General features: G+C 31.6%; 1 protein-coding gene across 3 annotated transcripts in view; it reads right to left on the bottom strand.

Annotated features, from left to right (window-relative positions):
* The window catches only part of GLS (glutaminase), a 79,942-nt gene that overhangs the window by 20,993 nt on the left and 41,251 nt on the right, over window positions 1-17,698 (bottom strand). The window contains exons 12-15 of one of the 3 annotated variants that reach the window (XM_061185888.1): window positions 16,990-17,166; window positions 14,681-14,812; window positions 13,567-13,659; window positions 11,914-12,531 (exon numbers count right to left, since the gene is read on the bottom strand). In XM_061185888.1, coding sequence (XP_061041871.1) covers window positions 12,385-12,531; window positions 13,567-13,659; window positions 14,681-14,812; window positions 16,990-17,166 — 549 coding nt within the window. In that variant the 3' untranslated portion in view covers window positions 11,914-12,384. Of the gene's footprint in view, window positions 1-11,913; window positions 12,591-13,566; window positions 13,660-14,680; window positions 14,813-16,989; window positions 17,167-17,698 lie in introns of those variants that run through there. The other 2 variants (XM_061185896.1, XM_061185878.1) reach the window with 2 other exon arrangements.

The following is a 17,698-nucleotide window of genomic DNA, read 5'->3' as shown; positions in this document are numbered from 1 at the left end:
CAAATTAACAAAATGAAGGATAAAAATCATAAGATCATCTCAATAGATGCAGAAAAAGCATTTGACAAAATTCAACATCCATTTAGGATAAAAACTCTCAACAAAGTGGGCATAGAGGGAATGTATCTCAACATAATAAAGACCATATATGACAAGTCCACAGCTACCACCACACTCAACAGTGAAAAGCTGAAAGCTTTTCTTCTAAGATCAGGAACAAAATAAGGATGCCCACTCACCATTTTTATTCAACATAGTATTGGAAGTCCTAGATAAAGCAATCAAGACAAGAAAAAGAAATAAAAGAAATCCAAATTGGAAAGGAAAAAGTAAAACTGTCACTATTTGCAGATGATATGATATTATATATAGAAATTTAAAGGCTCCATCAAAAAACTGTTAGAATAACCAAATTCAGTGAAGTTGTAGGATACAAAATCAATACACAAAAGTCTGTTGCATTTCTATACACTAATAACAAACTATCAAAAAAGAGAAATTAAGAAAACAATCTCATTTGCAATTGCATCAAAAAGAATAAAACACCTAGGAACAACTTTAACCAAGGAGGTGAAAGACCTGCATTGAAAACTACAAGGCATTAATGAAAGAAACTGCAGACAACACAAATAAACAAAAAAACATTCTGCGTTCATGAACTGGAATACTGTTAAAATGTCCATACTGCCCAAATTAATATACAGATTCAATGCAATCCCTATAAAAATTACAATGGTATTTTTCACAGAAATAGAAAAAAAATCTAAAATTTGTACAGAACCACAAAAGACCCCAAATAACCACAGCAATCTTGAGAAAGAAAAACAAAGCTGGAGGCATCACACTCCCTGATGTCAAATCATATTACAAAGCTACAGTAATTAAAACAGATGGTATTGGCATAAAAACAGATACAGAGATCAATGGACCAGAATAGAACCCAGATATAAACCCAAACATATATGGTCAATTAATTTACAACAAAGGAACCAAAAATATACAATGGAGAAAGGACAGTCTCTTCAATAAACAGTGTTGGGGAAACTGGACAGCCACATGCAAAAGAATGACACTGGACCACTATCATACACCATACACAAAAATTAACTAAAAATGGATTAAAAAACTTGAACCTAAGACCTAAAATCATAAAACTCCTAGAAAAAACATAAGCAGTAAGCTCCTTGACACAGGTCTTGTGATGATATTTTTGAATCTGACACCAAAAGCAAAAGCAAAAATAAACAAGCAGGACTATATCAAACTAAAAACTTCTACACAGCAAAGGAAACCATCAACAAAATGAAAAGGCAACCTACTTAATGGGAGAAAATATTTGCAAATCGTACGTCTGATAAGGGGCTAATATCCAAAATATGTAAAGATTTCATACAACTCAGCAATACAAAAAATAGTCCAATTAAAGAATGAGATCTAAATAGACATTTTTCCAAAGACATTCAGACGGCCAACAGGTACATGAAAATATGCTCTACATCATTATCGGGGAAATGCAAATCAAAACCACAGTGAGATATCACACCTGTTAGAATGGTTATTATCAAAAAGACTAGAAACAACAGGTGTTGGCGAGGATGCAGAGAAAAGGGAACCCTTGTACACTGTTGGTGGGAATGTAAATTGGTACAGCCACTATGGAAAACAGTACGGAGGTTACTCAAAAAATTAAAAATAGAACTACCATATGATCCAGCAATTCCATTTCTGGGCATTTATTGAAGAAAATGAAAACACTAACTTGAAAAGATATATGCACCTCCATTTTCACTGCAGCATACAGAAACAAAGTGTCCATCAATAATAGTCAACATACAGAAACAAAGTGTCCATCAATGGATGAGCAGATAAAAAGTTGTAAGACACACACACAGGAATATTACTGGGCCATAAAAAAGAAAAAAATCTTGCCATTTAAGACAACATGGATGGACTTCAAGGGCATTGTACTACATGAAGTAAGGCACACAGAGAAAGACAAATACTGTATGATCTCTCTCATATTTGGAATCTAAAAACAGAAAAACAAGCTCATAGATACAGAGGACAGATTGGTGGCTGTAAGAGGTGGGAGTGGAGGGTGGGGAAAATGGGTGAAGAGCCCCCAAACCGACTTCTAGAGCATTGAAGAGCCTACTCAGAATCAGGCAGAAACTTTGCGAACGGGCTATTATCACCAGTATCAGTTCTTAAAGAAGTTCTTTATTGTTTCCTATACTTAAAAATATTTGTAATTTTAACATTCCAAAAAGATAAACAATATTCTGTCAAGTAGCCCAGGTGGCCATTAACTCCAAGAATCCAGCTAAAGAAGGCTTTTTCTTGATTCAACAATTAACTATGTAATGATACAGACTGAAGTACCTAAGTTAGCCTTTTCTGGGGGTGCCTGCTTAACAAAGTTTGAGATTTCAAAATTATTAAGATACAACAGTGACATAAGTTCATTTTTTGTAGATACAACACTATTTGAAATTATCTTATGTAGTTACTTATCTAGGCTGTTATTTTCTGTATTGACTCCTGGTATTTATGGTCTATGAGATCATGTCTCATGTGATCTTGCCCAGAACATAGAGTAGTTCCTGTCTTGTAGTAGGTGCTCCAAATTGCTGCATAAAGGCAAATGAACAAATGAATAAACTTTTGCACCTATTTTGCACGTTATTTGTAAAACACTTTTTAACTTCTCTAGTAGTACTGCCTTCCTCCCTTTTCCTTGCATCTCTACAAAGGAAGTTGTCTAGGGCAAAATAAATTACAACACGGTCACTGGGTTTGGCCCCAAGTCCTGTAAAACCTGTTTGTTTTTGTGCATTTGGTCCAGCAGCCAGCAAATACTTCATGAAGACAGCTAATTGTAGTTTTCTAATCAGGAGGGTGGCACATTATTACTTCAGTCTGAACCAGTCCTTTCTCTTTTCTCCTTTCTGCTGAAGATTTACAGTCAACAAGAAGCTTAATGAGATGGTTTTAAAGTGAGCTTAAAAAAAAAAAATTCATGTGTTTATAGACTCTTAGGCTTATATTTAGTCATCTATTTGGTAGGAGTGGGTGAACAGATAATTGTACTTTAAATAAATGTCAGGATTTGAAGGGTGAATTTTATTAACTTACCAAATTGGAAATATTTTAAGAATTATATTCTTAATTCTAAATATTTTAAGAATTATAGTGAAAAATCAGTGGTAGATTGAGTCACTGTACAAAATTTCCTTTATCTATCAATATTAGACTTGAGCCGTACAACTTTAGGTCAAACTCATTTGGCATTATGTACATTTACAGACAAGTCAGTGTCTATTATTGTTACTTACTGAAGAAAAGCTGACAGTGACATAAAAATGTTGGCTATTATTTTTTCTCTTGGTACATATTTAAAGATTTTTTGGTTACCACCCTTCATTTTATCCCTTCAACCTTCCAGGGATTGCTTAGTCAGTTATCAAACACCTGGCATTTTTTTCAAGTTTTATATTCTAAAGTTTTCTAGATAAGAAATGAAAAAAAGTAACTCACTGATTTACCGTATTGAGTTGGCACAGGGTAACAAATTTGTGCCAATATAATATTAAAGAATGGCATATTTCTGAACCTCTAGCTGAGTGGAATTAAGTGAGCCAAACATACAATTGATGAAATTGAAATTTTATCTAGGAGTCCCAAGGATGTTTAGATGCCAGTGTTATTTAATGTGCTTGCTGGTATATGGCACAGAAAACTCAGCCCCATCAATCCTAGAGTTAGAGAATTGAGGCAGCCTCCCTGTTTCTACAGATTGTAACCATCACAGGGGGAGGAAACTTGCCTCTTAGAGCAGCATCTCCAACACCTAACATACTGCCTGAACACTGTGTGTGTGTGTGTGTGTGTGTGTGTAAATAGAAAAATGAAAAGAAAGGCAAAACAAAACTCAGAAATTCATGCCCACAGTACATCACATCAGGCTACCCACTCAGATCCTATGCCCAACCACCAGCACTCATTGATGCTATGTAAGTCCAAAAAATACTAGGTACACCAAAAGTTTCAATCTATTAAAAACTTCTGCAGAAGATCCCAAATTCTTAACTAACGCAAAATTCTAAATCTCGCCACGGCAATGAATAAGAACTTTCGCAAAAAGCAAAAACTGTGAAACACAATATGCAAACAGCAGCAGCTCTCTATCCAAAAGCCCCATATGTACAAGGTAAGTGTACTAACATGCCACTAAGTAGATCATTACATGACAAAGCCCAACATGTAAGGGATACCAAATAAACAACAGTGATGGTTCTGTGGCAGACATATATGGTGGATGTAAAATAAAATTGCACAACAGAGACAAAATAAAAATTAAAGCTTCTCCAGTTTTTATTACTTGGCTAAAAACACAGCAATTAGTTTTTTCTCCTTTGCTTCTCCTTTAGGTGAAAAAGAAAAAATGTCATACGATGACTGTTGTAACAGCATATTTTAGTTGAAACACTTCACAAACAGGTAATAGAAAGTTAAGCTCTACTTCCCTCCTCCCGAAAACCATTCTCTGAAGTTTCTCTTTCGGGTAAAAAGAGGAAACATTAAGGCAGACATATTTTATTGGTATGATTAAAGAGGATTAATAGTATTAGTCACCACAAGAATTTTAACAAAATCACTTGTCCTGCAACTTTAAAGGATGTGATGTCAATGAAGTTCCATTTTGCAGAAAATATAACATTTATTCATTTCAATTCAAAGTAGAAACAATATTATTCAGTTCATTTCTTTATTTAAGTTATAAATCTTGTGCATAGACCTGGACCCACAGATGCATGTATTCAAAGTTGATTGTAAAATAAATTACCAACAATAAGCTATATCATATTGAAAAAAAGTTTACACTTTAACACGTATGGATTAAAAAAAATTTTTTTTAATAAAAGTAGAGTGGCAAATGTCAACAACATTAAAAGATTTGGAAATGAACATATCAGCACTATGAAGATTTGAAAATGAAAACCCACTTTATGAGCAACTTTGATATAATTTTTAAAGTTACCTCATTTTCAGCCAATAATTAATTATGATAGGAAAGGATGAAAAAGAAAGTATACTCAAGATTAACAGATTTTGAGTTTTTCAATTAGGATCTTTAATTTTGAGGGACTATAAGAAAGAACAAAAAATAGACCTTGGATTGAGTTCAATAAATAATTTATATCACATCATTAATCTCTTTTAAATGGAAACAAGACTTAAGTTTTATGTTATCCCCTCAAAGGACGAATTGTAATGATCCTTAGCGATGATTCGTGAAAGGCATACACAAAATAATGAAAACTAAAAATTCTAAGCTAAGGAAAAGTTTAACAAGAGGCTGAAGATCATGATTTTAATTTGGATCTTACAATGGAATGGTCCAAACATGAACAGTTATATTTGCATAACTGATGCTAATATTTCAGCATCATTCTAATTTTAATAGATATAAGGTGAAAGCAAGCAGAGCTTATTTGAACAAGAGCCAGTCATTTTAAAGTTCAGGTTCTCACCTATACAAACTTGTGGGGAGAAGAGCTTCCTAGGCAAGTTTAAATTTTGAGAAGAAACTGGTACTTTTTTTAAAGAGTAATAATATTTAAGTTTTAACATTTAAGTCCACTAAGTCTCTTAAAAATTAATGCATTTCAAGAACAGCAATATATTTACTTCATGAATAAAAAATAAAAATCCCAGAACTATGAAAAAGATGGATGCTAAGGACAAGACACACAACAGAGTAATAGACAAATACAGAGCCTTATTCTGAAGCCATTCAAAGATCCAAACATCTAAAATAAAAACAATGTGCTGGGAAAAGCTAACCTGAAAAGAAAAAAAAAAATTTTTTTTTTTCCCCAGAAAACATTTGTTTAGAACTCCAATAATCTTTTCGTTACTTAAAATCTTTTTACTTATATATTTAGCCTAATCCCAAAGAAATTTAATTTAAAAAGCCAGTGGTGCAACACTTATTTTTAAAGTCACATTTCTGCTACTCTTTACTTTCTTTCAAAGGTTCTGGGGTAATGTTTTATTTTTAGAACTACTGTATAATTGTGACATTCACTTCTAACTTTACTAGTCTTTATAAACTTGGCATATAACTATATACTAGAAAAATACAATTAAGTAGTTTTAATAAACACTGATGGGACAATCAGTTTGCCAAATAACTTACAGTCATATTAACCAGTACTGCTAATTATGCTTCTCAATAAAAATAAACCACCAACAAATAACTGTCCCAAAAAACATAAAATAAACTAACCCCATCAAAAAAGAGAAAATAAAAGTAAATATGTTAATTGAGAAAGCAAGGTGCTACCTGGAAAAGAGGGTTGGGAGGAATGGGAGTTTGCACCAGATAATCTTTAAGATTACTTTCTAGCTCAACCATGTGATTCTAATAAATTACAAGATTACGGTAAATGAAAGAACATCAAAGATCTAGAAAGCATGAACTATGTTTTAAAAATAAAACAAATTCTTCAACTGTTTACAGGATATGAATTAAAATTATAACTAAGGGTTCCAAGTGGAATTGCTAGGCCAAAGAGATTTTCATTATATAAACAAAAATCACCAGAAATATAATATGAAACAGACATTTAAAACTGTCTCAGGTAAGAATTTTTCCTTTTAAAAGCTAAGCCCTCCAAATAGATAATTTTAATCATCTGATACATTAGGACTGAAAACATTTCAGCAAGGTAAATACTTGATGAAATAAAAATCATTATTTTTTATAATACTATATTCAGAAAAATCAGGTCCTCACATATTAAACTTTGGCTTAAAGTATATCAAATTGTTCTCTACCACTGAGATTTTAACTAAAATATTTTCGAATTAGTAGATGAAATTTAGAGTTAGAAGTCTAATAATAATAACAGTGTTATGAGATCAACTGCCAGAATTTGTCATTTCATTACTCTTTTCTATGAGCCTCCATACTGGACTGCTTACAGAGTTCATCAAAGCACTTGGAATCAAGGATCATCTCTTGTTCACTTATTTATTTAACCAAAACATAACAGTTCCCAATAACAAGTGCTTTGTAATTTATGCCAAAAATACCACGGACACCACCAGAAAAACAATGTGATAAGTGCTAATTAGTAGCCTATTCATTTTAATTAAAGGTCAATGGATCAGGAAGCCATTATAAAAGTTCTGATCAGTGCTGGTTTTACACATTTTACATATCTTAAAAATCTCTATAGCTACAACTTATTAAAATTACTAACAGATCTACAATCTACAAAACAGGTACGGTTAACTAAGTCAACCTTAAAATAAATTTCCTTCCTTTTGTATGCTCACAATATAAATTTAGAAAGGAATGTTTTAAAACCACAATAAAATCAGTTCATTAAATAAAGATTTATGATCAGTCTATTTAACAATTTTTTTTTTTAAAAAGTACCTTTTCTATTACTATTTAAGTAGTTAAGGACTCTAAAAAAAGTCAAGTTTTGCCAGCTCTGTTTTATATTGGATAGATTTTTGCCCTAGATGACCTTATAGTAGTTTTAAAAGCAAAAAGTCCAGACTAAGACAGTGTAATTTCTAAATTTCTTCAATGTGCATTGTATGGTATTCACATTAATAAACTACTACTGGATCAGAAAGAGGGAGAAGAGGAAAAAAAGAATCTCTCCTAGTCCAGTTAAATTCCTTCCATTTCTAAACAGTGTAGAAAACAAATGTTTTAACTGTGTTACAATCTGAAATAAAAGTGGTTGAACTTGACATACTTTTAATGTATGTTCATGTATAATTTTGGCCTTGAACTACTCCATGACAGTGAATGGACTAAAGTAACCTGAATAAATGTGCGTAAAAATCTGAGAGATGGGCCATGATGAATCATAACAAGCCCCATCTCCAACATCTGGTTTTAATTAAATATTATATTTAACATAAAATGGTAAAGAAGGAACTGAACAGAAAGCATGTTACTTTAAAAAAAAAAAAAAAGCATTCTAGCATTTTCAAGACCATCATGGAGAAAAAACAAATTTTTACAAATGAATAGCAAAGACTCTTAAAACTAAAAATTGTGTACTATTTTTAGAATAAAACTATTCCATAAAGTAAACTGTTCAAACTAAGAAGTACATTATTTTAAGTTGAATACAATCCTTCAATATAATAATTTTGGACACTACTTCAGCTTCCACATGAAATCTGATGTTCTTGCTTTCCGTTTTGTGGAGTTCTCCAATATCATTATTCTACTCTGACAGTGCTAGTAGTGAATGGGAGCAAAACAGAAACCACAAATCTTTAAAGGTAAATTGAACAAGTAAAATATGTTATATTTTATAAATTCTGGGGCAGCAAAAATGTTCCAAGTTCTCTTACGACAAAACCTGGAATAGATCGATGAACCATTTACACATGACGTACTATGAAAAAATAATTGTTGCTGATTTTTAGGCTATGGATAATGGACATAGATAAATATAAAGATAGATAGACATCTATTAGATATACACACACATACATTGTATATAAATTATCAGGATACAGACTGACAATATCAGTCTATATCAGTGGTTCTTTCCACATACGTACATGCCTATGAAACTACACTGTCAGATCAAGCTCTGAGTTACCTCTCTGCTTCAAATGGATTAAAAACATCAACAACAAAAACAACCCCAAATGTATCTTTAATAGCAAGTGATCACAAACTTACATATTGAATATACCATGACAATGGAACTGCCTATTTACTAATCCCAAAAGAACTTTATGAAAAAATCCCACAAATACAAATTCCTGTAAACAACAGTATTTCCCCTTCAAACAGTTTTAAAAACTTCTACAATATATTGGGGATGTCTTCTCTGGATATGAATGGAAGGTTTCATCAAACAAGAATTTAAAGTACTGTATTTGACCTACAATGCATGTAACCTCATTATAATTTAGATCATGCTGTGGAAATATACTAAGTTCCTTCTGAAAGTTAAATTCCTTAAAAAGTAGTTAGGGTGAATTTCAATATTACAGTTATTCTACTCAATATACATTCTACTGGGACTGACAGTTCTATTCTAAAGCAATAATACTCTTCATTTGATTTTAGCAACATGTTATTCCTACTCTGGACAACAGGTAAAACAACAATTACATAGTGAATCATGGATATTCTTCCTCAGAAAGCAGAAAGAACCTGCAAATGGGGTAGTGGGTTTTTGGGTTTTTTTTTTTTAAGTTGTCAAAGGGAAAAACAAAAAAAAAAAAATTGGGAGAAAAGTCTTTCTTCAAATACTTCTAGTACAACCAATAGAAAAACATCCTCCCCGCAAAAAAAAAAACCCACCAACGCTATACTGCCTTAAAAAAAAAGTATCGGGCTTCCCTGGTGGCGCAGTGGTTGAGAGTCTGCCTGCTAATGCAGAGGACACGGGTTCGAGCCCTGGTCTGGGAAGATCCCACATGCCGCGGAGCAACTAGGCCCGTGAGCCACAACTGCTGAGCCTGCGCGTCTGGAGCCTGTGCTCCGCAACAAGAGAGGCGCGATGGTGAGAGGCCCGCGCACCGCGATGAAGAGTGGCCCCCGCTTGCCGCAACTGGAGAGAGCCCTCGCACAGAAACGAAGACCCAACATAGTCAAAAATAAATAAATAAAAAAAAAAAAAAAAAAAAAAAAACTAATAGCTGTTGCATGTTGGAAAGATCTTTATTAAAAAAAAAAAAAAAAAGTATCAAATGAAGCCCTTGAGTATTTCTATACTTCCTCTCCACAGCAGCCTCAGAATTAACTAAAAATATAAAGCATTTTAATAATATCTTCATAAAGGATGACTTTTTAAGTTAAAATTCCAACTATTGTACTTAAAATGCTGAAGTTGCTTTCATTAAAAAAAAAACAATAAAATCAGCTTAAAATAAATTTATTGTACAATACAAAAAGTAGGCATACTGGAAAATAAAAGGTACATTAATATACAAAGCAAATAAAAGAAAGCTAAATAACACAAATGGTTTAATCCAAACACTAAGATAAAATGCACAACATTTATGCTAAAAATAAAGTATTTCAGAAAGGATATGTATTTCAAATGAAATGTTAATGATGGAAAAAAAAGAAAAACAAATATGCTAACTTCAAAATGCTTGAATATCAAGAATCAGTAATGGCATAAACATTAAATCCAACAATACTGGGTACTTTTCAAGAACTTTATTTGAAAAGATATTTAAAATACTGAAAGAATCAAAATAATGTCTTTAAATCCAGCAAAGGTTTTCCTTTTTTTTTTTTTTGAAAAATAAAGTTTGGGGGCCTATTCACAATATCTTCCCTCTTCTTCCATTTATACCTTCCTACAAAAATTTCTGGATGCTCATCCTTAACAAGATTCTATAAACGAAGTAACTTAGGTAACCCTACTCCACTGGTAAGTGTGTATTTAAGCCTTACCAACATAATAAGTGGCACAAATTAACATAATTTTGAAATCTATACAAATATGGACACAATATGAAACATTAAGTTTCCATTTTATAAAGTAAAACCTACCTCCAAATGAAATAGTAAAATGTAACAATTAGAGCACAGGGGTGAAAAAAATAAAGCCTGTTTTGCAAACTATAAATTAAGACATTCAGTTCCCCAAAGCACAATAGCTCTGTGAAACTAATTCGAATGACACTGTTCAAAGGTACAGCAGAGGTAAGGCCTTCAGACACACCATTCTCATGTAAATGGCCAAACCAGAAGCATCCAGTTAGGATATGCATCTGTACATCAGAGAAACATTGAATTAGCCATAAAATCCTTGGTAATATCCTCTAAAACCTAACGTATAATTATTTAAATATATGTTTAATACTTCAGTTAGGCCAAAAGACTTTTGACCAAGTTTGGAAAGGAACTTCTTTTCCTAATATCATAGTTCCCAAACTCATATAATCAAGACTTTCTATATCTGTATATCTGTATTTGCACTAGCATCTAAATCATCCAGGAAAAAACTTTTTGCTACACTACAATTACTTTTATAGACTTTACCCTACCACATGTATGCCATGATACTAAGAAACTATCAACTTCTCCTTCTGACCTCACCCCTGCCCTCCAAAATCTTGAAGCTGTGGGGGAACTGCGGGGAGAACCAGAGAGGTATATAGAGGAAGGAAGAAGTGTGAATAGGTCCTACACAGTTTTACAATCACTTTGCCAAGACTGACTTTAAACATTGTGAATTATTGAAATTAGGTTGTGTAGAACCTATAGTCCTTTTCTTAAAAACAAGTTTTGATTCTCAATATCGCATTTATATAACCAAACAAAAGGATTCAGATCTAACAGGCATTTTAGTAGCATACTAACTACCTTCAGACTGAATTCATTTCCTAAATATTCTAAAAGAATTCAAATAAAACAAACTTTATGAGATGTTATTATAATTTATCATAAAAGATTCATTAGCATTTGTGAAATTATTAAAAGCTAAAAACCAAGATTCACCATTCATACTTAAATATAACATGGAAAAAGTTACGTGGATATTACGAAAATAAAATTGCTCAGGTAAACATTTCACTTGAAGACACTCCCTGTTGCTCCTTCTGAGTAACCATTATAGCTTTTTAACAATGAAACATGTCATATTACATCTGAAATTCTTTGGCTGGAATGCTTTAATAACATAAGACACTCCTGTACATGACAAATCTGACAGAACAAAGGAGTTGCAAAGTGAAAAAGCAAAGACATTTTAAAGTGTTTGATAAAATTTTAAATAAATTTTTAAAACTTTAAAGCCAAAAAAAAAAGTTAAAGCCAATCTATTACTAAAAATAGCATAATATCTTAAGCTAATTTTATAATCTACTGCTATATTAAATAATTTGGAATTTATTATTAAGTCTTTTTATTTTTGTATTTAGCACAGAAATACTTTCTATTGCTACTAGAGACATCATGTCAGTTTTAAAACTGGAAAAGAAAAAACAAAATGGATGAAATTTATGAGTTCAGTGTGTGGGTTTCAGAACCAAGAAATTACAAATTTCTGTTACTATTTTAAGATGGGATTATCTGACTGCATATATAGTTAAAATTTTAATTACACCAAGAAAAATTTTTAAGAAATTTTTCCTTTCATTTTTTAAAAATAAAGCAAATTTGCTTTATTTACTTATAAATACTTTTTAAAAGACTGACAAATCCACTTTTTAATCTATTAACTTTACACAAAGATTAAAAGAAAAAAAAGCTTTATGGCTCCAGCACCCAAGGTTGAGAACACAAAAAACTCAAATAAATATAGTATGCCAGAAAACTAAAGATGTTTGAAAGGTTAAATGAAGAACATTCTGAAACTAGAACCCATTTCTTTAGCTTTTCTCTCCCAGACTTTCCATTCTATATACTACAGTTGTAGAGATGTCCTCATTTGACTCAGGTGACACTTTTTTCCATACTGTCTCTTTTAAAGCAAGTTCTTGTTGGAGACTTTCATAGTCCAATGGTCCAAAGGAATGCTAGTTGTTCAAGCAACATACATAATTTATTAGTGCACTTGAGTGAAGAAAGGTCCAAGCTATAAAACGGTATTTTTCAATGAATGTTATTAAAATCTGTTAACATTTACACCCACCACCATCTGATGTTTTGCTCCATGTTACTCATGTTGATGCCCATGGAAGTTTCTATTCTGTTGGCTTTGCATAATTCTCATATATTATTAGAAGTTACTTTGATTGGAACTAACGATAGGTAAATTTACTTAGTATGTGTTAAAATTTTTTTCTACTTATAAGTGCTTCATACATATTAACTTCAAGTCTAGTTAGGTAATTTTACTCTAAACATTTTCCATTTGGGATGCAAAGAAATTTAAATTCAAAACAAGTCCTTTAGTGAACAACAACAAAGACAAAAAAAAATCTTGTTCCTGGAATGTGAGCCCTGACTCCTTTAAAAAGGAGTATGTATGTGCAAAAATATGAAGCCAAACACACTGATAATAAACAAATATTACCTTAAAATAAGTGTCAGGAATATTGCATTAAATATTGCACTTCTACAGAAAAATACTTCATCTATGGTGACCTATAAAACTTACTATGAAGCTTTGTCAGGTCTCTCACTAATACTATAATCCTTTCCCATTTACATATCCATCCACATCAAAATAAACTTCAATTTAAGACTATAACTGACAAATATTAAGAGTAAAAACAGACTTTCTCTTTACAGCATGTAGCACTTTCCAATTTGTCTTCTTTTAACAGAATCAGTTTTTTAAAATATTGCTTAAAATAGCAGAAAAATGGGGAAAGGGAGAAACCCAACCCCTGCTCCTAGGCTAACCAGTTCCAATTTAAATAAAACAGTAATATTTAATATCTATGTACTATTGGTCCAGGATGATAATGTCAACAATTTTTTTACACTCATTTGTTATTAGTAAAGATATGAGGCCACTAACAAACTAAACTAAGTTTTACTTAAACTGGTGAACTTCATTTTCTCTCTCAGAAAAAATTACATAATAATCTAAGAATTTTGCTTACCCTTTGATCACCACCTTCTCTTCGAGGATCAAGTTTTTTTGCAAAGTGTCTCAAATTATCATAGTTATGGAAATTACACAGAGAAACAAGATCCTGTAATTAAACAAAACAGGTATAAGAAACTGGCTAGTCATTGGCTATAGTTTTTTCATATTTTAATAAATTACACTAATACTGTCCAACTTAACTACTATCTCATGGAAAGGACCATTGCATGTTAATAAAGCAGCATGATGCGTCAAGAAGAGAACTGAAATCAGAATAAGAAGACGTGGATTACAGATTTTGAAAACACTGCTTACTAGCCTGACCCTAGGGCTCAGCCACTCAAATTGTTTAACTGCCGTTTCCTGTAAAATGGGCATTATAATAATAGGCCACATGAAATAATTTTTCTATCAAATAACTATAAAGCTGCACAAAAATATAAAGAAATATTATGGTTATAATCTATTTTAATCTATAAGGAATCCAATGTCACTCTCTAGTTTTTCTAAAATATGTAAAACTGAAAAATAAATTGGAATTTTAATTGAGAAAGTCTGCAGAAAAAATTATACTTAGTGCAGACTATAGGAAGTAGTAAATGTAAATAAAACCAGAAGATAAAATATTAGCAAGACTTGGGTAACAACATAAAATACTGAACTAGTTAAGAGTAGTAATAATTTTAAATTGCAGTACTTATGTCCTCAAAAAAAAAAAAAAAAAAAGACTTTTAAAGGTAGTTTATGGATAAAGATATTCAACCATGCAAATTAAAGATGACAGTGTAAACTATAATAATCTTTCATTTATGTTGGGATTTAAATGACTTCTTCAAGTTTAATATCTTTTGCTGAGCTTTGGAAACTGAAAACTAATTATAACCATGAAAATTAAAATATGAGCATCAAACAAATGTAATTTGTAATTAGTGAGGATGATTATATGGGAGCTGTGTGGTAGAGGCAATTTAAAGCTCCCTTATGAACATGTCCATGGCTACCGAGTAACTGACAGACTGGCAGTGAGAGTGCCAACAATCAATAAACTCTGGAAATGAGCAAAAAAGTAGAATCATCAGATGGCTCAACTTATATGATCATTATTTTCACTAAGAAAATATGCTTACGTGACAGAAGTGAATTCCCTTAACACTGTTGCCCATCTTGTCCAGGGGAGGAGACCAGCACATCATGCCCATGACATTGGGGACAACTAAAAGAATGCCCCCAGCAACTCCAGATTTTGCAGGAAGACCAACCTGAAAATAATTTGAAAAAAAAATGGACATTCATGTTAACATTTTAAAATAAGAAAAGTCATGTCCAACAATAAGGGAACTGGTTAAAATATTATGGTATATATATCCATATAGAATTCCAACATTAAAAATGTTGTAGATATGTATTTATCAACATGTTTATAATATAGTAAATGAAAAGAGTTATAAAACAGTTGGGATATATTTAAATATAGGAAAAAATTTGAAAGATATACTCTAAGGAATTAAAGTAGATTACATCTAAGTTGTGGGGCTATGCACATTTTTATTTTATTCTTTTTGACTATATTTTCTTATTGCTTTATAACAAACATGTATTGCTGTAAAGTATGAAGTGATTTTCAAAAAATATTTTATGACTAAAACAATGAGAAATTATCTCTTCTTAGAAGATTCTCTATGGTATGCTGGCAGAGAAATTCTAAAGAATAGAGATAAGATGGTACTAATTCAAATTAATCCTCTTCAAAACATTTAAGCTTACATTATGTCAAATTTGACAACAATTATGACAAAAGACAAAATTAATGTCATCAGGGCAGTGTTCATTAATGGCTTACTAACCATTCAGACCTCTTGCTAGAAGTAATCTTGCACAAAAGTAACAAAACAAAATAATCACCTGAATGGGACCTACCAATTTACAGGGAATACCAGGGACAAAGGAAGGGACGTAATAAGCAAAATCAAAACTCTAAGAAACTGTACAGGAAAAAATGACCTAGTTTTTTCAACCAAAAATAACAAGAAAAAAGAGGTTAAGGGGGAGACTAAAGATTTAAAAAATAATAATAGAGGCACAACCAACCACAATGTATGGCCCTTATTTGTAACCCAAGTGAAACAAATTGTAAAATAATAATTAAGATAATCCAGATAATCTGAATATTGACTAAATATTTTTTAAAATTTATTTTATTGAAGTACAGTTGATTTACAACATTGTGTTATTTTCTGCTGTACAGCAAAGTGATTCAATTATACATATACTCTTTTTCATATTCTTTTCCATTATTGACTAAATATTTTGATGATATTAAAGATTAAAATTCTTTTCAGATTTTTATACATAACAATGGTGCTGTGTATTTTTTAGAGCCCTTATCATTTAGAATTACATACTGAACTATGAAAAGGGTAGGGGAACTGGGTGTAATATAGATGAAACAAGATTGGTCATGTATTGATAATTACTGAAGTTGAGTGACGGGTAACTATTTATTTATTTATTTTTATTGAAGTATAGTTAATTTACAATGTTGTGTCAGTTTCAGGTATACAGCAAAGTGATTCAGTTATATATATATGTTTTTTGTTTGTTTGTTTTAGATTCTTTTCCCTTATATGTTATTACAAAATATTGAGTAGAGTTCCCTGTGCTATACAGTAGGTCCTGTTATCTATTTTAAATATAGTAGTGTGTATATATTAATCCCAAACTCCTAATTTATGCCTCACCCCCTTCCCCTTTGGTAACCATAAGTTTGTTTTCTATGTCTGTGGATCTATTTCTGTTCTGTATATAATTTCATTTGTATCATTTTTCTTTTAGATTCCACACATAAGTAATACCATATGATATTTGTCTTTCTCTAACTTTAAATGCATCTATTTTTCTATTTTTAAAATTTTCAAAATAAATTTTTAGGGCATTATGACTAGACATAGAATGAAACAAGAAAAGTCTGTAACATTTCACAAGTGGCAAATGCACAACAGAGCTTAAAGGAGTATATTTTTGTTAAGTTTTAACTTTAATATACTTTAAGTCCTTTAAAACACCTATGGCTGTAACCAAAGATGTTAAACATCACAGTTACGCACTCCTTCTGAACTTAAAGAATTCCTGAGGTACGTAATCACCATAATATTAAACATTAGCAACTAAAAGTAAAGTCTGTACTAAGCCTGTACAGTGAAATGCCTTAAAAATAAAAGTGATAATGTTCTATAAATTAAGCTTCAAGTTCTTAAGAACATGTCGTAGACTGCTTAACTCTATTTCTTACCAATTCTGTAACAAATTAACCTTGAAAACAAGCCTCTCTCTCAAAAATTAATGTACAGCTCTAGAAGCAAAGTTCAAACTGTATTTTTAAAAGAACTAGTCCAGACTAGTTTCCTGCCAGAGAAATTAAGATTAAACAATTACTTACATGGAAAGCAAACTGCCCCGAGAAATCATACATGCCACAGGAATGCATCAAACTGAGTGTATTTCGAACTGCTTCAGGACTCAGTACTCGTTCACCAGTAATTGGGCAGAAGCCACCATTAGCCAGTGTTGCTGCCATCACACTAGCTGATTCACAAGTTACTTCAATGGAGCATAGCTAAAAGGAAGAAAAAACTAAATTCTGAAAATTTAGGCTCACATTATTTTTAGTAGTACAGTTGACCTCTAAGATAATCTGTGTCATCTGGTATTTCAAACAGATCTGAAATATTTCTTCCAAAGGGATAACTTGATGACATAGAAAGATTTAAATGTGAACAATGTTCTAGCCCCTTTAAGGTTTATCCTAACTTGCCCAGTTATTCAGTCTTTTAATGGCAGACCTAAGATAGGAAGAGCCAGCTCCTAAGCACTAAGATTTGTAATTGCCTCATGTGATATTCATGTGATATTCAAACTTGCTTAAATATTAATGCTTTCTGTAGGATACACAAACATAATTATTTTTAACTCAACAGGGAAAAAAGAGCCGTGATCTATTTTTAAAATAAAGCAACATACATCAGTATTATGATAGTTAGCATCTACATGAGAAACTGCTACTTTAAGAAAAAAATTACTGACATCTTGCCTGTAACAAAGCTCAGCATCCCCATACGGCAACATGCAAAGGACTAAAGGAAAAAAAT

This window comes from Eubalaena glacialis, chromosome 1, assembly GCF_028564815.1.
Source record: "Eubalaena glacialis isolate mEubGla1 chromosome 1, mEubGla1.1.hap2.+ XY, whole genome shotgun sequence".
NCBI classification, from domain to species: Eukaryota; Metazoa; Chordata; class Mammalia; order Artiodactyla; family Balaenidae; genus Eubalaena; species Eubalaena glacialis.
Note: the sequence above shows the minus strand (reverse complement) of the source record. Positions and strands in the feature narration are given on the sequence as shown.